General features: G+C 45.9%; 1 protein-coding gene across 1 annotated transcript in view; it reads left to right on the top strand.

The window, feature by feature from the left end:
- Nucleotides 1-22,395, top strand: part of LOC8031834 (protein lap4) — a 105,858-nt gene that overhangs the window by 63,671 nt on the left and 19,792 nt on the right. Inside the window, exons 24-33 of the mRNA XM_029969528.4 lie at nucleotides 211-486; nucleotides 2,954-3,064; nucleotides 4,450-4,512; nucleotides 6,199-6,315; nucleotides 13,941-14,057; nucleotides 14,175-14,237; nucleotides 15,212-15,418; nucleotides 17,932-17,988; nucleotides 19,266-19,370; nucleotides 20,959-21,183. Coding sequence (XP_029825388.2) covers nucleotides 211-486; nucleotides 2,954-3,064; nucleotides 4,450-4,512; nucleotides 6,199-6,315; nucleotides 13,941-14,057; nucleotides 14,175-14,237; nucleotides 15,212-15,418; nucleotides 17,932-17,988; nucleotides 19,266-19,370; nucleotides 20,959-21,183 — 1,341 coding nt within the window. The remainder of the gene's footprint in view (nucleotides 1-210; nucleotides 487-2,953; nucleotides 3,065-4,449; nucleotides 4,513-6,198; nucleotides 6,316-13,940; nucleotides 14,058-14,174; nucleotides 14,238-15,211; nucleotides 15,419-17,931; nucleotides 17,989-19,265; nucleotides 19,371-20,958; nucleotides 21,184-22,395) is intronic.

Below are 22,395 nucleotides of genomic sequence, written 5' to 3'. Positions count from 1 at the left end.
AAAAGTCTGTGAGCATCGAACTGATTGAAATTACCGATCACTAGGGAACTAAAGGAACACCATTCCCATGATTCCTCGAGTGTGGGCCGGTGCTCTTGCGGGATTTCACGAGTGGTAAACAGACCAGTTGGAGATGCGTTTTTAGGCGCTATACCCGAGAACCGGCTGAGAGCTCGCCTTCCAACGGCGCGGCTCCTGCGTTCGTTTCAGGCGATGGGCAACGGCTATCCCCCGTCGGCGGGTAACGTTGAGGTGCCCGTCGTGCCTAACCCCTCGTCATCGCCGACGTCTCAGCGGCTGAAGGGCCCGCTGGTGACGGTAACCATTCAGCAGCCGAACCCGTATGCACCCCTGGCGGCCGAGTTCCCGGCGGCTCCCAAGACCCTGGGGCGGACGACGGAGGTGATCACGAGGACCACGCTCACCGAGACCACCACCACTAGGGTGACCAACAATGTGCTTTCCCTCACCCCCGGCTCGGAAGAGGTAGGCTTTCGTCTCGACTGGGGCGTCCAAAGATGCGTTTTGCAACCGGTGTCTTTGGCATGCCATGCCACCACGTGCGTCAAAGTGTTTCCTCGAAGTGACGAGAAAGTACACTAAGAGATCCGGAGTGCCCGAATTCCCGCGAAAGCACTTGGGAGGGCCGATCGCCGCGTCTCGTGGAGGGGGCTCGACGAATAACGAGGCTGAAAATATGTTTAGACCTAAATCAACCAGCCTGTGCCGTGGCACTAAGCGTGAGCGTGTGAAACAACAAAGCTTTATCGAAAATGAACGATACACACGAGGGGCACCTGCTGGAAACGACATGACACGGCGAACTCGCGCTTCGCAACGTGACAGTCATGCGGGAATTCGGCACGAATTCCCGCATCACGGGTGAAAGTACCGCGGATTGCGAACGCAGCGGATTTGCATTTTATGGTGCGACAAACGTGCGGAAACCTGCTACAAATTGGCGCGCCGCCGGAACTGACATTGAGCGCGCGGATCACAACGAAAAACACGGGCCCCCTTGCCACATACTCGCGCATCATTTGTACCGGTACTGGGGGCCACACGATTGATGTTATTCCCATCGAACATCGCTCGACGTCCGGAACAGATGATCTCTCGGGGGAGGGCAACCATACAGGATCTTTTGGCGGTCGCCGACGAGGCGAGGACGGCTGGGAGGAGTTTTGGTCGTCCCGCCTTCGCCGCGAGCTGCCCAGCTTCGACTATGCTTGGGCGTCTCGTTCACCTCGAGTGCGCGCGCACGTCGAAAGCATGGTGGATGGCAATCGAAAGCATTATGGATGGCACGGAGTGCAGGCCGGAGGCTGGGCGTCTGAGAGACGCACCCTGCCGTTTTTGCTCTGTTGACGACTGTAGACGTCGTCGTGATCCCGGCGGTTCGAGTTGAGCGGGCCTCCGCTGTGTCTACCTTCGCTGCTGCGGCCACTGCCAGCGATCCAAGCTATCCAAGTCGTGTGTGGATAGCAAATTTTGAGTTCGAAGCATTAATGGTGGTTTTGGTCGAACGTTTTCTGATTGAATATCTAGTAGTTTCTCTGAGCCTTTCACTACTGCAGTGCTCTTAAAAACGAAAATCCAGCTGAACTTGTGAAAGTTGTTGCCAAGCTTCCACTTGTCTATTTCTAAGCTAATTCTATTCTAAGTATGTTTATTGATTGTGGCCTTCGAATGTCCAATGCTTACATTAGGGTGGCAAGTAAGCGACGCATTTGACAGGAAGTTAAACTTATAGAGATGTCCAGCTATACTTGATAAAAGGGATTTATAACCATTCTCTTTATTCGCAGATATATTTCCTTCAATCACGTACGATTAGCAAAAGTTGTCGGGGAACCTTTGCTTATCATGTATCGTAATCGCTCCAGTAATAGCTGCACTTCTTACGAGCAAGGCCCTCGCATCTACTTTTCTGCAGAACACTCATGCAGCCAGTCATCAAGTTCTGCAAAAAAAAACACTGCAAATAACAAGGTTGAGAACACGATTCTCCGTAAAAATGCAATCTGAGCAGATAGCATTTTCGCGTGAAGACATTACCTCTGTCCCGTAAATCAGTGCAATTTTTCTGCTGTTCATGGCGATTTGCTATCCTTGTCCTCTGCGGGAAAGCAGACCCACAGGCTTTGTTCATAAACAGAGCGGCGATTACTGGAGCAGATATGGTACTCATGCGTGCCAGTTTTAATTATGAAAATACTGTAATGTAGATATGGACATGCACTGAGTTTCCGTTTCTTTCTAAATACATCAGGCACGTGCGTGTACCATTCTGCTTTGGAAATGAGCTTTCTTCCGAAGCACGCGGGTGCAATATTTGTACTTTTCCGAGTTTTGAGTGTGGTGGGTGAGGCCCTTTGAGCGCGTTTCTTACCGAGCACTGGTGCACTGCGGAGAATGGCGTATTACTCGTAACTGCTATTTGAAAATTATAATGTTCGCGCAGCGCTAATTTGTTTGTGTAGCCAAGTGTAGCCTACGCAGTAATAAAATTGGGAATGTGATGCCTATATCTATTAGCCCTTTGATGTCCGTTTTGTTTTAAGCCTACTTTGTTATGTAGAAGCATTTCTCGTTGCCGATTCCATCCTCTAAACCCTCTAGTTTCCCGTTTCACGATTACCATTCTGGCTTCAGTGTTCCTGAGGCACTTTTTCTTAAAATGTAAATGCAAAGTTTATTGTTGCCTTCGAAACGGAACTTCTATATTTTTTATAATCCGATAGACGAATATATGTTTCTAAAAAATGCTGCACAATTTTACTTTAAAGGTTGACTCAAAATTAAATGCTTTTTGGCTCCGTCTTTTCTCTTTTCTGCTTTTTCACGATTCACCAATTTCACAAAGTCCAAGAATCTGCAAGTTCTTCACACGAGTGTCCCACTTCCGTTCAAAGCGTGCGTCCAAAGTCTTGTCCTTTTTCGCTTCATTCAGGACGTGGTGCTTGTGAAGGCTGGCGGTCCCCTGGGGCTGAGCATCATTGGTGGCACCGACCACCCGTGCCACCCGTTTGGCGCCGATGAGCCAGGCGTCTTCATTTCCAAGGTATGGGCGCAGCATTTTAGGAGGTTTGAAGGCATGCGGCGTGAGCTTTCTTTTAGCAATGTTCTGGCATCGCGTAAGCTTCAAGTGTGCACGTGCGGTAGGAGCACCATAGTGATTTCTGAAATGCGGGACTCGTCGAAAAGCCTTCTTCGACCAACATATTTATCTCAATGTAAACCTTTTCCTGTGGCACCATTTTTTTTTTTTTTTTTAGTAGTTGAGTTATTACAGTAGGAAACAATTTATGAGTATGCCGAGCTAACCGAGATTCCCTGCGAGACAAACGTTCCGTACAGATTTGCTCCCCATCTGCCGTAAAAAATTAGGGCCAGCCTATGCTCAAACATAGTTTAACATGTTTTTTCTTTTTTCTTTTTAGGTCGGCTCATTTTCAGAGTCTACATTGCTTCGAGTAAATGCGGTTTAGTGGTAGTACAATAATGTATCTTAAGGGAGGACACTACCTGGGAGTGTCAACTGCTGAACCGTTCTCTCAATCAGCGTGGAATTTGGAGGTGGAGTTTGTAGCCATGTAGAAAGAGTGCTTGCAAAGTTTCAGCCCCATGAACCAATGTTTATGAGGTACTATACACCCAAAACGAAGTAAAGCGTAGCTTGGCAGGGTTTCTGCTCAATGAATCTATCGTAGAGAAACGGTGTTGGTAACCCCATATTTTTCTGGTGGAATGCGTACTGAAAAATGTGTTGCGAATTACTTTTAAGAAAAAAATTAACAAAATTTGCATTTTCCAAATTAAAAATTTATGAAAATATTTTTTTTTTTTACATTTACTGAGTTTTTTATATTACAATTTTTCATAATAAAGGAACATGAAAATGCTAACTATAAGTTTATAGTAACCGGCTCCATAAAATTTTGGTATGAATGAATGAAAATTCTTTATTTTCATTCATTCTTTACGATGGTCTATGCCCACGGCACACGCAAGCCTATATGAGGGAAAGCAGTATGTAAGCCTCGAAAAATAAGTCAATAGTCTCGTACTGAAACAATAGATTTATTAGGTGAAATTTATGCCAAACAGTGGAATGGAGAAAAGCGTGTTCACAGTGCTCGAACCTCTGCCTTTTCTTTAGCATCGGTGGACTGGAAATAACTTATAAAAAAGTAACTATGCAGTGTAAACAAAACTTTCTGTGAATACTCTAGATGTTAATGGATGTAAGTACCTTTGGCAGTTTTCAAAACCAACTTTTTTTGCAGAAATTTTTTTTCCTGGGTAGTGTCCCCCCCCCCCCCCCCTTAAGTAAGTGAAGTTATTCCTTTTGTGTGAATTTTATTGCAGAAATTGAAACGAGATCGCGAATTTCGTTGAATGTGTCAGCTTTTGGAAGCCACTCTGCATGCGTGTGTCTCCTCGCAGATTGTCCCGGATGGAGCGGCGGGCCACTGCGCACGGCTCAGGGTTGGCGACCGTCTGCTCAAGGTGCTTCTCTCTCTCTCTCTCTCTCTTTCTAGGGACAGGAACCGTGGGCTTCTAAGCGTGAGAGTGAAAAAATGTGAATGTTTTCGTGTTGTTTTAGCAGACATAGAAAGTGACATGTCGCCTCCTTGTCGCACATTCTCGTACACACGTAATCGGCTGTTTCCATTGTGCAGCGTGCGAAACATGCGACGCTTTCCCATAGAAATTGCGTACAGTCATTTGCTTGCACGTTGTCACGGAGTGGGGTCGAAATTAATTAAGATAATATTTTAACTCCGTACGAGAAACATTGAACTACTCAGAAAGAAAAGAAATGCTGAGTTCGGACCGGTGACAAGTGATAGGTCAATGCCCAGTGTAAAGTCAGTGAAGGGAGGCGACGACACGCAGGGTTAAAAACAAAAACAAGAAATTTAATAAGAAGCAATAAAAAGCTGCGCACAGCAACAACCACAATTCGATACGCTAAACAGCAAACAATTTGAAAGGGCCACCCGCTATAGGGCTACCCACAAAGAAATCAAAACTCGAAAATCAAAAATACCACCAAAACAAAACAACATTCTCCCGCTCACGACTGTTGTCCACAAACAATGCAGCTGGGAACCCGAGTTCGCTGGAGCACAAAATCTAAGCAAGAAGACCAGAGTCTCGAGATGTCCTAAGGCAAGACTAGATGAAAAGTTGAAACAAACTCTGAAGACTCACCGACGTCTTTGGAGCGACGGACGATGAAGGCTTGACTTGACCGGCATAGTGGGCTGGTTGCTCGGCGGTCGACGCAACTCAGCACCGCACCCACCCACACACACACACTTCCCGAAAAGGGAAAAAACCGACGCCCATAGTCCCGCCAAAACAGTTGTTTATATATCTAGAGCTACCGCACAACATTTCACCGCAACCTGCCCACCGTTGCAACACCGCTGCCCTCCGACAGCCCGTCCAGCCTCACCTGCGATGGACTTGTCTCCTCCTCAAAACACTAATCCGAGGCCAGGGTCTCCGGGGACGGGGAAAGTCGCTTTCCACAAACGGCCTTGACAGAAGCATATGTCTACAATTTCTCTCTTTTTGGAGGGAGGCAAGTAGCTGCCCGGCAGCCTTGTTCTGGCGGCAGAGGCCTTCTAAAGATAATCCCTTAAATGGAAGAGGGGCCTTGAGAGTGATAGATTCCAAAGAGTTCCACATGGGGGTTTCAGTGAGAAAGAAAAACATGCGCAGAACAAATACGCAATTAAAATAAAGCAACCAAATGATACCGAAATTTGTGACACACATACTCTTGCAAGCACTAATGAGGGCTGTTACTTACAGAGGCAGTACTTGCAATACCAAGAGTGGACCTATAAATGTGCACTGCGCAAGAGGCTACAACCAGGCACTACGTTTCACGTCTGTGGGTCGATGTCACGATGGGAGAGCGCATTCACTAAATGTCAAGCGATATCACAGTGTCAAGTTTTGGGGTTACGTCGCATCGCGTCGCATCGTGCGACCATGTTGCGAGACATTGAATAATAAACATGTTCTTTGCTTCTCGAAACGACCTTATAATGTCTCTTAAACAAATACAGACAATCGCTCCCTTAACGCCACATTCCATGCATCATAAAACTTCAAAAATAAAGGTTGCAGCCAATTTCTTTTTTCAAGCTCGTCACTGACGACGAACATGCATCGCAGGTGAACGGCGTGGACGTGACCAAGGTCAGCCACCAGGAGGCAGTGCTGGCGCTGCTCGACCCCTCATACCAGGTGGTACTGACCGTCCGCCACGACCCCCTTCCCGTCGGCTGGCAGGTAGGCCACACGACTGCCGCGCCGTCGCGCGACCTCTGACCTCCGCCATTGTTCCCGTGTCGCGCCCCTGTAACGCTCGTTCCGCCAGACATTCACTGTAGCGTTTGTGCGTGAATACGTGCGTGCAAGTGTCGTGGACGGAGCTGTGACTGGGAGGGGACCATGCGTTCCTACGCTTTCCATGCCATCTTCGCGGCAGGGCCGACTTGCGTGCACCGCTAGTGTCTTGCGTCTTTTTGTATCAGGGAAAGTCGCGCAGAAACTGCGGAAGCTCAAGTTGGGTTCTTTTTTTCGTCGGGGAAATGACGCCGCGCGATTGGGCGGTCGAGGTGTGTGGTCGGCATATGTCGGTGGTGCTTGTGTGTGGGGGTCGAGGTTCTTAAATTTTCTGCTCCTCTCCAGTACTTGCTCTGTGTGTACGTGCGTGTGCTTGTCGCCAGCTTTTTCTCGCTTTTTTGTGAAAGGAACAAAAAAAAGATGCGTCTGTCTCGAAGTGTGTGACATCTATCCAAGAATGTTTAGAGCACCTGTTTGAAATGCCGCACTGCGCTAACTGAGAATTTGTCGGAACTCTGGTTTTTGAGTTGTCTGGCTCGTTTTTTTGCGCATATTTTATGCACCACCTTGGAAAAATGTTTTGAAGCCAAAGCTAATTGTGTGTAGTGTTTTTGTTTTTTGTAGGATGTTTTTATCTGTGTCAGTTTCTTGCTTCCCACCTCAATGTTGAGGGTTTTTTTGGACAAAACAACACGTTTGCCTGTTAACGAGCCGTTCTGGCGGATTTAGAATTCATCTGCATACAAGTATGAAAGAATTTGAGCACCGCAATTTTATATCCAGAATAATTGTTTATGCAGTACTTTTGGCTGTCTGTACTTCCTAGAAATTTGACTTTTAACTTGTGACTCTCTAGCTGGCTGGTGTCCTAGCTTCATTTGAACTTTATTACGTTGCTGTAGCCTCTCGTTAAAAGGGGATACTCAACTGAGCAGTTTCTTAAACCTCTGATCAAATACAAGGACATAAAAATAGATAAACTTCTCAAACTGAGCTTTTTACATGTTTTTAGAAATATTTGTTGCAATATTGTTGTCCTTGAGCAGGTATTGTTACGCAGCTTTGATCATTTTTGTACCGCAGCACACCTCAACTTGATTTGTAATAACGTCCAAAAGGCTTCATTGTGCTGACATTAGATGACATAGTGCTGCCTTAGTTGTTTTCTCATTGTTAAACAAAGGCGGGGCACATTCTGAATGTATCTTTTATGTGGACGTGCCTTCATGAACGATATCTAGGCTACTTGTAACGCATAGGAGACTTGCCAAAATCTTGTGTGGTTTACTGGAGCTCTGTGTATGCTGTTGAGGCATATGAATCCACCAGAATTCCTGGAATTTCTTGGCTCATAAAATAACCGTCAGCCAAGTGCCAACATTTTTTTACTTTACCGAAGTGGGAAAAAAAAGTTGCTCAGTATTAAAAATATGGTTGTGGTTTTGGCCGTCAAACTTTGTCTCTTGTACCTTTGTTGTAACTAGTATCCGGCATTAGACTGAAATTCTGACTTTGTTCTGTACGTACCTGCCCTTTGTTAGGAGTGGCTTAGTTCTATGAGTGGAGCTCACGAGAGAGTGAAATTTATGCATGGCAGTGTTTGTTGATTTGTTCAAGACCAGATACGCCTCTGGAGATGCACTTGAAGCCTTAACCAAGAATATTCTAAAGAGATTTTGTATTGTAACAAGTGCAGCTGTTAGTTGCACAGGGGTACACCAAACTCATGGGAATAACTTCCAGTCATGCAATATATATGTTTTATTTTCATGGGAACGAGTTCTTGTGCCTTACAAATCCATTTATGGAGTGCTAAAGCTAATTGTGTGCAATTTTGAAAATTTTATGTGGAGAAGAAAAATTTTGTGAAACAATTTTGGTCATGGGGGTGTGGTTTTAGCCTTTAAAGAAAGGGAACAGGGTTATCAGATTTGGCAATATTTATTTTGATTACTGGTGTTACCTGTTTAGGAAAAAATCGATTGATCTGTTTTTATCCAAGGACTTCCTCGCACATACTCTACAGTTTTTATATTTGGAATTAAAGGCAGGTGTGTTTGAGGTAAACTGATTGCTTACACTGAGGCTATTTTTAATTTTGTACCTCTATGTTGATGAGGTTTGGTATACCCTTAACCAAACTTGGAAGGGTTATATTTAAATAAATTATGACTGACTCCATAGCTTTATTGCCTAGATGTGCAGTGTATAATTTGGATTAACTGTGCAGCAAAGTTTAAAACAGACAAAGCAATGTGCTTACACGAAGAAACAGTTGAAATGGCTGTTTTATATAGCTTTGCAACTTACACTTTCCTCTTATGCAAAGGTGACTGTGTTCAAAGAATAAACTTATTTTTCAAAATATACCTAGCCTGTTTTGTTTTTGTCAGCCTGATTGTGTCAAGATCTCAGGTGTTGTATATATCAAAGGTTTTCTACTCGTTTTTTTTTCTACAAAGTATGGCAAAACGCTGCACTCTGATGAAGCGTAGCTAACCTGTAAAAACATTGCAAATTACGAAAAAAAAGAAGATGCGATTAAGCTTTGGTGGGATCCACGTGGGGTGTCTGGCTTGCAGCGTCCTCAGTTTTTGGCTTGTGAAGACTGCGCTACTGAGCGCCCTGCGCTGTCAACGGGAGCCAAGATCTCTTGTCTGTCTGTTTACCGTGAGAGCGTATTCCCCCCTGTGCTCGCAGCCTAAAAGTGCAGTCATCACTGCTCGTACGTCGTGCAAAAGACACGGGTTGTCAGCCGCAGACTGAGGGCAGAACCATCTGCGGGCACTCCTCAAGAGAGTTCGAAGCTTGTTTGCATCGAACGCGTCTGCACGCACTTCCGTACGACGGACGAGACCGTTGTGCGAGGAAGAAACGTGTGCCTCGGACAGTGCCTTCAGACTGTCTTTTGTGCGTTTGTACGAACAGTGTTACAGCGGCTTAACGGTGCTGCTTGGATGTTTTATTAATTTTGATGCTCCTAAGAACTCTTCTTATGTTTTTCTTTTGTTGTTTTTTTTTGCTGCCGATGCGCTAAAAGGCTGAGGCAGTTTCCGTGACTGTAAGTACCCGTCTGCTATCGCGGGTGCCTTTCCAACCTGTAGCTGTGTTGACGCCTTGCTTGCGCCTGCTGCCCGTTCGTTTTGCTTGCTATCTGCTTTCTGCTGTTGTCGTGTCGGACGTCGCTTTTAAAGGCCATTTCACGCAAATGAGACGAGAGAGAACGTTAAAGGGAATGAAACCTTCTGATTTGGGGTGTTAAGCTTGTTTCGAGAAGCCATTGAGCTTCTTGAATCACCGTGAAGTCGCTTTATTTGTAACGTGAGACTCGGCGTCTTTTTTATTCTGCTTTTGGGTGAACTGGCCTTTATCATTTTGATTTTCCCTTTTGTTTAGTATATGTTATTTGTTTAGCTTTCTTTCGCACAACACCTGCTTTGAATCATGCGACGTCGTCACTTTCTTGGTTCGAAGAGTGTACAGTAGTGATTGCACCTACCGTAGAATACCGCGCATCCGCCCATTTCACACTAAGCGCCCATTCCCAAATTTTTAAGATCTGAGAAAATATGCCACAGTACATTTATACATAAAATTGATGACTGGACAAGTGCCCATCCCCCATTGTTCCGGGATTATCTCCAAATTTTCAGTGGGCACTTGCCCGGTATTTTATGGTAATAGGAGTATTCCAAGCACTTTTGTTTCCTCCACATAAGTCTTTCGTTTGTGTCTTTATTGGGAAACATTCTTTGGCTAGGTGTTCTGCATTTCATAAAGCCCGAGAGAGAAGCCTGAATAAAACCGTGGCCGTGAGGCGTGACGCGGATTGGTTGACGGGTGGGGGAGGAGGAGTGAGGTGCTCGACCATTGGGGTTTGGGGAGGTCATGTGGCCAGGTGTGGAGAGAGGAGGAAAGGTAGGCGGGGAGGCAAGGCGGGAAAGGAGGAGTGGATTAGAAGGTTCTGGAAGGTCACCAGGTTTTTCATTTCAAGTGTAGACATGCCACACATTAAATTATCTGATGAACAGCACCGCGAACATAGGCATCTGGATGAACAGGCTAGACGTACTGCTAAACGATGATGTAAACGTGTGCGGTGCTAGGACATTTCTCGTATGGAACACAATTGCCTGGCAATTTGCCATACGCTTTTTTTGTTTGTCATGGGTTTCGTGCCTACTTTGTGCCTCCTATGCCTATGGGCTTCAAGGTTCCTTTGAAACATGCGAACATCTTTGAGGTGCTGGGCAGATCAGTCTTTGTTGGCATTGGTTAGCACTCCTGCACTTAATAAAAAGGACAGCTTGAAACGCTTGCTTTTTTCTTGCTTGACTTTGAGATATCTACCAAGGAGGCAGGAAGGGTGCACTCAGATTCATCCTGAACCGTTTGATGAAAATGTTCCAGTGAATATTTTTCTGCTTTCACTCTGTCTGAGCTTGCGACCTTTATCTTTTGTGTGTTATACAAAGTTTGACTATCTTGACCAGTCAGCAGCTACCTTAGGCAGGAGTTCCCTTGACTTTACAAGCTTGGGTGCATGTGATTTCGGCAGTACTAATAAAAAATATTTTCCTGGAACTTTCTAACTTTCAGGCTAGTTAACTCGGGAAGGGGATCATACTTGAATCGGTAGAAACGTCTCCTGGGAGCTGGGAAAACTTTGAGCAGCTTTGTGACACCCATGTTCACAGGAAAAAGTCTGGAACAATCCCTGATCAGTGCTCGTTGCGGAGTATGTGTGGAAACTTGGGGTCGTACCAGAAAAATATTAATTGGAAGTTTAACAGATGTGCAGGTGTTATCTTAGTGTATTGTTTACTTGCACAAACTATTCCATATTTTAAAATGCCTCAAAACAAATTGGTAACTTTGTAAAGTAGGAATGCAGAAACCTTCCAAACTCTAAAGTAGCACGAGAGAAAACTTTGAAAAGATTTTAATTTCTAACAAAAAAATTAACTCCGAATATCTCACTTTATATTTTTCACAGATAGTCTTGGAATGTAGAACAACCAGCTGCAGAAGTCTCTAAAGCCCACGGGAATATTTCGCTCGTATTCAGTGCTTTTTTGAGTAGAATCGGTACTGCTTGCTGTCTTACATGTGATAGTATTTGCTTATGAATGGGTATGCTGCTTGGTTCTATATGCACAGTAATGTCATCGCAACATAGTGCACCTAAGGATTAGACACGACCATACCATTGCACCATAGTTTAACCCTGGATAAGGGTGGCGATGTGGGTTAGTTGGTTCATACTGACGAAAAGGCAAACAGCGCGCAGAAAACGGGGACTAGAGGAAGTGCAGACAGGACAAGCGCTGACTCTCAACTGAAATTTAATCACAAGGAAACAAAACAAAGAAAACAGCAACTCCGCCCACGTCACATGACACATTCACCACGTGTCCAAAAAAAACATCTCTTTGCTACTCAGGCCCAGTGACGTTTGGCTTACGCAGTTCGCGCCTGCTTTGATGATTGCATGCGCCTCTAAAATTTCTCTAGTATTCACTCTTTCCCTACCTTTGCCAATGATACTAGTCTTACTGAAGATAGGTTTGCACCCACAACTATGACAATGCAATGGCAAATGCCCCCCTACAGCTCCAACCACAGATCGCAACGACAAGTCATGCTCCCGCAATCTGTGATTAACACATCTGCCCGTCTGCCCGACGTATGCTTTCCCGCACGTTAGTGGAATCGTGTAAACAACTCCCACCTTGCAAATAACATATTGATGCTCATGCTTCACCGAGCAGGCGGGGCCTTTGTCCTTCTTATCGGCAACTCTCGCGCATAATTGCGACAGCTTACACGGAGCGGAAAACACCAATGGCACATCGTACCTCGAGGCAACTTTTTTCAAGTTGTGTGAAATTTTATGGAGATACGGTATAACGAGCGGTCTCTTATTTATTGATTGAGCGTTGCGGAGGGTTTGTTGAAGAAACTCAAGGGAGAACCCCGTCCCCGGTCTGAAAGGCCAAATAAGAGACCGCTCGTTATACCGTATCTCCATAAAATTTCACACAACTTGAAAAAAGTTGCCTCGAGGTACGATGTGCCATTGGTGTTTTCCGCTCCGTGTAAGCTGTCGCAATTATGCGCGAGAGTTGCCGATAAGAAGGACAAAGGCCCCGCCTGCTCGGTGAAGCATGAGCATCAATATGTTATTTGCAAGGTGGGAGTTGTTTACACGATTCCACTAACGTGCGGGAAAGCATACGTCGGGCAGACGGGCAGATGTGTTAATCACAGATTGCGGGAGCATGACTTGTCGTTGCGATCTGTGGTTGGAGCTGTAGGGGGGCATTTGCCATTGCATTGTCATAGTTGTGGGTGCAAACCTATCTTCAGTAAGACTAGTATCATTGGCAAAGGTAGGGAAAGAGTGAATAGAGAAATTTTAGAGGCGCATGCAATCATCAAAGCAGGCGCGAACTGCGTAAGCCAAACGTCACTGGGCCTGAGTAGCAAAGAGATGTTTTTTTTGGACACGTGGTGAATGTGTCATGTGACGTGGGCGGAGTTGCTGTTTTCTTTGTTTTGTTTCCTTGTGATTAAATTTCAGTTGAGAGTCAGCGCTTGTCCTGTCTGCACTTCCTCTAGTCCCCGTTTTCTGCGCGCTGTTTGCCTTTTTAACCCTGGGTATATCCCTTAGTCCCGTGATAAAAAAGGTAGGTCGAGAACAACCTCTGTTGGTCAGGCTGCATCACATCCATGCCATAGTTAGATTTTTAGCATTTGTACGCTGCATGTCTAATAGGCAGCGATTCTATAGTCTTTATTCATTTTTTTTTTTTTGCTTTGATTTAAACACTTTGCAATGGTATGGCTCACAAGAGCTGAAATTTTGCATTTCTGTTAAAGCTGCAAGAAAGATGGCAATACTATTTGTTTGCCACTATATTTTTGTTTTATTTAGTCCTAATTTTGTTTTGAAAAAGTCCAGTCTCTTGCTTTGGATACTGCATCATGTCGGCTACAATTCTACTTTACTCACTGTGCTTATGACCTGACGTTCTTAACCAGATAATTTTTGTTCACGGTTGTTGCATGCTGAGCCTCTCTTGTTTGCTCTGTTGTTTGGTGTTAGACTTTGGTTTGCAAGTTGTTCGGATGGTGTCCGGCATTGCAAGTCGAGATGTGATCGGAGCTGTCTATACTTAGAGGATCTGAAATCTTGTCCTTTAGTACATGGCATTAATTCATCACCAGCCATTACCGCAAACATTGACGCATTGCATGCATTATAGCATCAGTTTCTGCTACACTGGTGAGCTCAAGTCAGTCAAATCAGTTTATTGCATACTTGAGCGGAGACCCCTAACACAAATTGGCAGATTTGTGCTCATCATCTGGTCACTTTCCGACGACTTCTAGAGAGCTTTTCGCTGTCGTGCTGCATTTGATTTGAGAATGTGCACCGATGTCGCTTGCCCATGTTTTCGAGAGTAACTCTGCTAGTAGTTTGGTTCCCAAAATGTTGCTGCACGAACAAACAAAAGACTGGAAAGAAGACAGGTTGTGCTCCAAACGAGCGTTGGTTGTCGCAGGAACTGGTAATCCAGCGTGAGCCGGGTGAAAAGCTCGGCATGAACATCAAGGGGGGCATCCAGGGACACTCAGGAAATCCCAGTGATCCCTCCGACGAAAGCATCTTCATCTCTAAGGTACGCTGCTCTTATTTTGCCCCTAGCACAGGCATATCCTTCAGACTTGCAAGTTGTTGTTCTGCCTGTCACAGTCCTTTTCTTTGTGCAATTTTGTTCATTTTTTTTCTCCTGCAGATCAATTCCAGCGGTGCTGCATCGCGAGATGGTAGGCTGAGGCCAGGCATGCGGATTGTTGAGGTGCCTTCTTTTTCTTTTTTCTTTTCATTCTTTTTTATTGATTCAATTAGCTTCGGCAATAGAAGATTGGTTACATCATGAAATGATTTGCCTACGGCAAAACGAGGAGGGACGGGTTTGTAGTTACATTGATTTACAAGGCTAACTTTTTTTTTTACTTGCTGCTGAAGGCTGTTACTACCACAGAGAAAAGGCGGATGGGGCTGGTTTCAATATTTTCTCTTCTCTACTAGGGCAGTGGAGGGAGACATTTCTCAGTAAGCCCTTTCTCATCAATAAAACGGCGCACGAAAAGCAGGGATAACATGGACATGCACGACGGACAAGCGCCTTTTCTGTCCGTGCTTGGGCCCTCCTCTTTTTTTTTTTTTTTTAGTACTGGAGGTTTTAGCCTCGTTCCACGCTGTACAGTTGCAAAGAAGTGACAGAGATAGCTGTTATCGCACATTGTAACACCAACTCCTATGCACATTCACTCTTTATTTACTCATTCACGCACACAGAACGCAGCCTTGTGCTCACTGAAGTACGTAGGAAAGGGAACATACTGGACACGCAAATCGACGTCCCCGTCTTAAACTTCCGCCTTTAGTCGCATAATGAAAGCGCTTTCCACAACAGTTGCACGGGGTGCAACGGACATGGGTCTGATTGCGAACAGCGAGTTGCTTTACATCTGGTAGTACACGCAAATAGAGTTCCACGGTGAGGAATGTGTGACGGCGTCTCCTGCCAACCATAGAAAAGATGGAAGACGCTGCCGCCAGTCAAGAGCAAAGTGCATGCGCTCTGCCCGGTTCGTGCGCGGGCACATGCGAGATGGAGTTTTTCATCTCGCATGCGTTTCCAGGCACTGTAACAACGCTGACACTGCAGATGCAGCTGGGAGGTTTCCTATAACCCATATTGCTGTAAAATGCTGCGAACCACCACAAGATGCCTCACCGAAGCACGGGTTCCGGACGGACACGCAGGTGAACGGGCGGTCGCTACTGGGCACCACTCACCAGGAGGCCGTGAACATCCTGCGCACCGCAGGTGACACAATCCACCTTGTGCTTTGCGACGGTTACAATGCTTCAAGTTCGCCCAATGAGTCGCCCCAAGGGACGTCGCTCAAAGCGGCTGCCTCGGTGTCTTCGATTGACCACGAAGACGAGGTCACTCTTGCTCTGAGAGAGGTTGGTCAATCTATTTGCTGTCATCGCTCCTTGGCCGGTTTGCCGCTGGCTCCTGGCCCGGTTTGCTCGGTGGCTTCTGGGCCGGTTTACTAGTGAATGCAGGTGTCTCCCCCAACGGTTAAAATAGCCGCAAGAGGGATTTCAAGGTTACGTGACCCACTTTTTGGGGACAAGAAAGTTAAATTACCTAGCGCTCTAGGCAAATGGCTGCGGTAAGTCTGTCCTCGCTTCGATTACTGTAAACGACTCACTTTGTGGATCCAATATCTCGCAAAATTTGGAAAGTGTGGGTATCTGCAATATTTTGTGGCAACACCGTTTTGCGATTTAGAGTGATAGGCTATGTTATCATGTGGTGACATATTCGCAAGACCAATTTTTCACTCTATAGTCCAGCGTCCGAAATCCGAGCCCCCAGCGATAAAAATAAGGAATGATAATCTCGAACAGAAGCTTTTGTGAAGAAAGGGGCTGCACATAAAACAAGATTTTTGCTTTTTACTGCTTTTTTGGCATCAGTGTTCTTGGAGCACCAAGACTATGCATTTCTGACGTTCTTGCACTATGATATGTGCGAAGGTTTCTAAAAAAACTGAGTCTTGCAAAAGTGCAGCCCCCTACTTTGTCATGGCATCAGCATAAACAAACATGGAGGCATCCATGGAACTGAGCAGACACATGTCTATATTTCCAATCACAAAATTCATGAAAATTAGGTTTTCGCGAAACTCAAAGGGGCACTAGACCACTTTGTGCAGCAGTCTGTTTATGGTCATAACTCAATACTTGGTCTATGAGCATTCTAAAAAGCCAAACATTACCATCATGTGTGACCACCTTCTCTATGAAAAAATCATGAACCACTTCACTCTATGAAGGTGGATGACCAGCGAAGCTGTTTAGCACACGACACAGACCCTCCCCAAGGAGCCGGTGGAAACTAGACACGCGTGACGGAACCGCCACCCCGAAAGAGCAGAAGGATGGGAAACTAGGCATGCAAGCATTTGGAATGACGACAAAAAGAGGGTGGTGCGAGCATAGACATGGCCGACGCAGGTCGCACAGCGACAAATCTTGGAGAAAGCTTTATTATCTACCTGAGAGTCTACTGATCTTGAAAGTGATGCCTATTGCTAAATTACCCAAGCATCAAGGAGAATGCCGGAAACGGTGTTCCATGTGCTGCACGTTCCGGCGTCTGCAGCAGTGACTGTTCTAAAGCAAAAGCCTAAAACAAGTGGCATCTTACACGTGCGTTCGTTAACGCTTTATTTTGGTTATTTACTTTTAATGTTTTATACGGGGAGGGCGTGTGCATGCGGCGGTGCGAGCGTAATGTTTTTAGTCACTGCAAACGAAAAGTCTACGGAACCCTAGCCATAAATAGCTTCACTGTAGAATCGGTATCTAAGATAGATTACCTCGAAACTATTGCAGACGCGAAAGGGCACAATCAGACGAGGAGAAACCCCTCTCTTTGTTCGACGGCGCCCCCTGGTGTGTGCAATAGTTCCGAAGTAGCTACTCCTTGATACCTATTTTAATAAAGAAATATGTTTTTTTTTAGCATGCTTAGAGCCCATAGATGGAGCTATGACCATAAATAGACTCGCAGAAAGTAGTTTAGTGCGTCGTTTGCAATATTCAAGTCTAATTTTCTGCGCAGAAAGATAGTGACGAGGCTTGAAATGGAAGTGAAACTGCACTCATGCATTTTAGCAGCAGCATGTCAAGTCATTTGTGGGAAAGGTTGTGTTGAGCGAGAACGAAAGAGAATGACGGGGCAGGGCTTAACTCTGCCAAGTGGAATCGGCTAAAGCGCTACATACGTTCTCCCCACAAGGCCGGTCACGTGACCTTTAACTCCCCCTTGTTGCTGTTTTAACCTCCTGGAAAGGTGCTTGCATCCATTGGCAAACCTCCCCTGGTGTGAAAGTTCATGGGCTAGTCATTGGAAGGGGGTGTCGTCTCCTGTTGTTACGATTGTTAACTTTTTGACGATCCTGTGACTTTTGCATGCGAGAGCAATGTTGCTTTAGTGTCTCGGGAAAAGAAAGTTTGGTTTCATGACGGCCTATGGAAGGTTTAGGGACGGGAGTAAGTGACCTTCGTCAAATGCTGCGACATAGATGACAGGCACATGCGTATTTCTGCATGCTAAAAAGGCTTGTTGTCTGCGTGCATGCAGATACCTAGGCCATTTTAGGAGAACGGCAGTTATTCTGGTATTGATGTGCGCACCTGTTTCTTTAATAAAATTTGGGAAAACATGGTTGTGGTGGTTGCCGACGGCGACAAACAGAGGAGGCTTCTCGTGCTTCTGCTTCATGTTGCAGAATTTTGTCTGGATTTGGGGCCTTACATATTGTGGCTCGCACGCTGAACACAACTTCTTATTGTGTCCATAGAGGGATGGTGCAAGACAAGTGCCTTGTTTTGCTCCTTTTTCTTCCTTTCGTTTTCGGTCTCCGTTTTGCTTTCGTTTGGTTGCCGTCACCTGCAAATGCCAGGAACAGACTGCACTCAAGGAAACTGCGCAGTGGGAGAAAGAGGATCGGGATATTATTGTGAGTTTTGCACCCTGCTTTTTTATTCGCTCATGCGCGTGTTTTGGTTGTTGCTTTCTGTTTTTGTTTTCTTGGTTCATTTGCTTGCATCACATGCATGCCCAGTGTGTACGCACATTGCTTGAAAAACAACGTACAATTTTTTGGGGGAACCGTGATGTGTTTATTAATAACCAAGATCAACTTTTTTGTTAGGATTCATACTGGCAGGTAGTTATAAAAAGGTAGATAACTGCTAAAAGAAAGTCGGAGCCTAATGCTCTAAAAAAAGTTTGGTGTAGATTATCTCACTTAGCGTTTTAAAGGTAATGTGGCACGTAAAGATCAGCCGATACATCTCTGCATTGCGCCACATATCCTGGGGCAGTATGATATCTCGTAAGGGTATTGAAGGCTGTACCAAAAAATAATGAAATTGTCGGATGAGATTTACCGGGTACGTGCTTGCCACTAGGACAAGCCATATCCCTTCTGCAAGTTCAGGTTGCACAAAAATTACCCTTATCATCAGTTGCCGAGGACGTTGATTCTGGAGAACCCCCAAGGGTCATTCGTTTCCCATTTTCTTTCGATTAGGATATCTACATTTGCCGTGAACTCTAATACTTTTTGCTGATAATTAGCACGTTCTCAAGGGCATGTACATTAAGACAGGAAAGTGTTTCATTGGTAGTTGGCATACTAATGTAGAACCTCTCTAAAGTAAAGTCAGTCTTTTTGTAGGAAAAAGTTAATTGCCTCAGTATCTTCACTATAGTGTATCGGTTTTGTAATTGTACCACAACTTTGGTTCACTATATATATATATATTTTTTTGCTATATATAAGCCTTTACTATGTAGAGGTTGTACATGGTTGGACCAACTGGGGTTGAGCTGGTGTACTCGGTTTCACACTAAGTTTCACACCGCAGCCAACACCACGATTCGACAAAGCCAATCGGGTAGTGCTTAGCATCGCCGACTAAACCAGTCACGTACAGAGAAAAAAAAAAGCAAGATCACGGCGCATTCACCTTGCGCTACTGGTTTAACCCGCGATAGCAGACGCAGAGAGACGACGAGCGGCGTGACGCTAAACTTTTGGCACTGCTTGATTGGCTCCATTGACTGCGGTTGGACTTAACGTGAAACAGAGTATGGTACGGCGTGCGCTTGTAAAAGAGAGAGAGACACATTTTTTTCACTGTGCCGCTGCTGAGCTGCACTGCACGAGGGAGGGTTCGAAAGCCGCAGCACGCCACCCCTGCACGGGCTGATGGTGCCTCCTCGCTTCAGGAGAAAATGAAGAAGGAGAGGGACGCCGATTCGCACAGCTTGCACAGTCTTGCCTCGAGCTCGTCACAGCACTCTGGGAAGGCGCTGGCCACCCTGTCTGTCGACGTACGTACCTTCGCAGGCCCCTTCCTTGGTCGCGTGCCGGATGCTGCACCGGGTCTTGCGCTTTCGTTTTTGTTTTGCGCGCCGTTGAGCGTCGTTTGCCCGACCGGTTGGCACAGGGGTTGGAGGCACCGTTGAGAGAGGCCGGGAGTCGGTAGGTCTGCCTATGACCTTACGTCGTGTGTGAAGGAGCGCGGGCTGATTGCAGAGGGTACCTTGTCACATGGGCATAGGTTGTTACGGAACCAGCACGCATTACGTGGAGTTTGAAGGACGAGGATTGTGAGTGGGCCCGTCATTTGTCCACACTGCCACTGACACCGAGGCCTCTGGGAAGCTGTCCTGCTAAGTTCAATCCTTGTCGGAACTTTCCCAGACTTCAAAAGGTATTTGAAACAATCGTTGGGAGGTCCCAGTGTCACTAAGGTCAGTGTTTGGTTTAACGTGAAGATTTGTGGCTGTTGCTCTTGATTTTTCACAACTTGTGTGGTTGGTGGGTGTTTTCTTACGAGCAGTGAAACACTTTCACGAACACTTCACAGATTAATCTAGGCTTCTGTTTCAAGCATGTGCACCTCTTTCCGCTCTTTCTTCCTCTCTCACTGCTTGTTCTTTGAGATAGCTTCTTCACACTTTGTCACTTGGCCTTGACGTTGACTCCACCCTTTTCCGACAAAACGGAAATATGGACGTTGTGCAGTCGCATGCGTAGACTTTTTACCCATTTCGACAAAAAAGCAGTTTTGTATCTCGTTCTATCTCTCGCTGGCTCTGGTTTTGGCATATCACTTTTATATTTCCAGATGGGAATGTGTGAGTAGCTCAAAAGCCACACTTCAATAGCAACAATTACCTCACATTCCAGTATAAGGACTTACTAGCTTGTCGGGCACTTTAAATTTCTTCCTAACATGGTTAACGGTATTGTTCCACTTGTACATTGTGCAGTACAGTGCCGGCAGACCTAAGCACAGCGAATGTGACGGACCATTAATAAAAAAAATAAAAAAAATAAGATTTTTTGAATACATACTTCTTTCTATCTGGATGGAACACCTCCATCAACTCCTGCCGTCGTCGCATCGCTCATAAAACATCTGATACCTTAGGCTGTTTAAAATTTTTCTTGTTTTAGGCCGCACGTATCGGAGAGGGGGGGGGGCTCTATGTATTGTTTAGCGTAGTTGTATCGACAGCACATTATTTATGTTGATATTTTTGTTTATCATCTCCTGTTCACGTGTGCATGCTTTATAAAACATGTGGCATTGTTTGCCCTTCCCTCGCCTACCTTATAACTGACTGATGACATTGTCAATTTAAATCAAATGAATAAGATTAGCGACTCTGTCGTCGTCGTCTAGGTTTTGGGCTTTGGGCGTTCCTCGGGTTACGAATAACTATAGTCGATGACAGGGAAGAAGCTCCTCCCACCTCTTCCCACTTTAGCAGAGCGAACGCTGGAGAGGAGGTCGCCTCCTCTTCACTGCCCCAGTGTTCACCCTGCTATTGTTGGAAGAGGTGGGAGGAGCTTCCACTTTGCTCTCAACCTGTCACGACTATAGAGATGTCCGACGGCACCCCCCTGCAGGGAAAGACGGTAGCTCTGCCGAGTGACTGCAAGTCGGTGGAGCAGCGCGTCATGGAGGTGGTGCGGGCGGCCGAGCAACTCGTGAGTCCCGCGCTGGCCGCGGCCGCGCCGCCCGCGACCACTCCGCCAGCCTCCGCAACCCTGCCGGCAGCAGAGCAGAAGACCACCACGGTCATCATGACCAAGAAGTCCGTGAGCCACCCGCCATCGTCGGCAGCGGCCACGGTGAGGCGACCGGTAATCTTCTTCCGTTTGGGCGTAAGGATGTATGCAAAGAATTCAGTAGCCGTGCTCCATTCACCCCTAAGCCGAGAGTGCAGAGGAAGCCACGTGCTCGTGAGACGAATCAAACACCTCCCTTTCGTCACGCAACCCCAATCTCCGACGCGCGACCACACGGGAGCGCGATCACGCAGCAAAGCACGACCGGTACAACGGGCACTTGGCTTCCACTGCACTATCTGCCTGGGGGTGAGCGAAGTATGGACGTGCACGTAGACACTGAACAATCAAAGGTATGCGAAGAGAGGATTGCGATATGTACGCCTTTTCAATCAATGTCCGATCGCAGCCGGCGCTACGACTCGGGAGCCAGTCGAGCAGCGTCAAAAGTGCGTTGTCACTGCGCTCGTCGCTCTCGTGCGTCTGCCGTCGCCGACTGAACTGGTTGCGTGCAGAAAATTCACCGCGTTCTGCGCTTTTAACGCAACGCGCCTTACGGGTTGTTTTCTATAAGAAGAAGCGTCAGGGCGTCGCGCACGTCAAGGTCACGTGTAAAGGTTATGTACACAGTTCGAGCCCCGGTGGGGCTCGAACCCAGGTCGGTGCAGTGGCAGTCGTATACTGTAGCCACCGAGCTACTAGCGCACCTGGTCTCAAGGGTGAATTGTTTTGATTAAGTGCGAGCGTATCGGTAAGGGTGGCAGGTTTTGAATGCTAATGATGAAATAGAATGGTAATACAAAAATTAATCAAAAATAAGTAAACAAGATTAGAACTAGAAGAAAATAAATAAAAATTATAAATGAATATAATAGCTACAAATAAAATACATAAATATATGAGGTAAAATAAATAAATCAACTAGATAAAAAGAAAAAAAAAAGTGCCTTGGTGGGTTCATCGAGCACGTCTAATTAACAGACTTGAAGCAGATCCAAACGAAGCATTTTGATTTATATCTCGCGACTACTCGCGGGCATTGAGCGTAACTTCACTAAAATCAAATCTAGGTTTCTGCCCATTGAAAGAAAGAGCTAAACTGGCACGTCTTGTCATTTTTCACGAAATCTGCCATTCCTCTTCTTTTAGAGACCATTACCGTTGGCCTCCATCATATACCTCATACATATACCACAACCTAAAAGTTAATCCCCTATTTGCGGGAACCAATGAATTGCAAAATTACCCACTTTCCCTAGCCATTAAATATTGGAA

The sequence above is a fragment of the Ixodes scapularis genome, unplaced genomic scaffold (genome assembly GCF_016920785.2).
Source record: "Ixodes scapularis isolate PalLabHiFi unplaced genomic scaffold, ASM1692078v2 PGA_scaffold7__128_contigs__length_106722199, whole genome shotgun sequence".
NCBI lineage: Eukaryota > Metazoa > Arthropoda > Arachnida > Ixodida > Ixodidae > Ixodes > Ixodes scapularis.
This window is presented reverse-complemented; position numbering and strand designations above follow the sequence as displayed.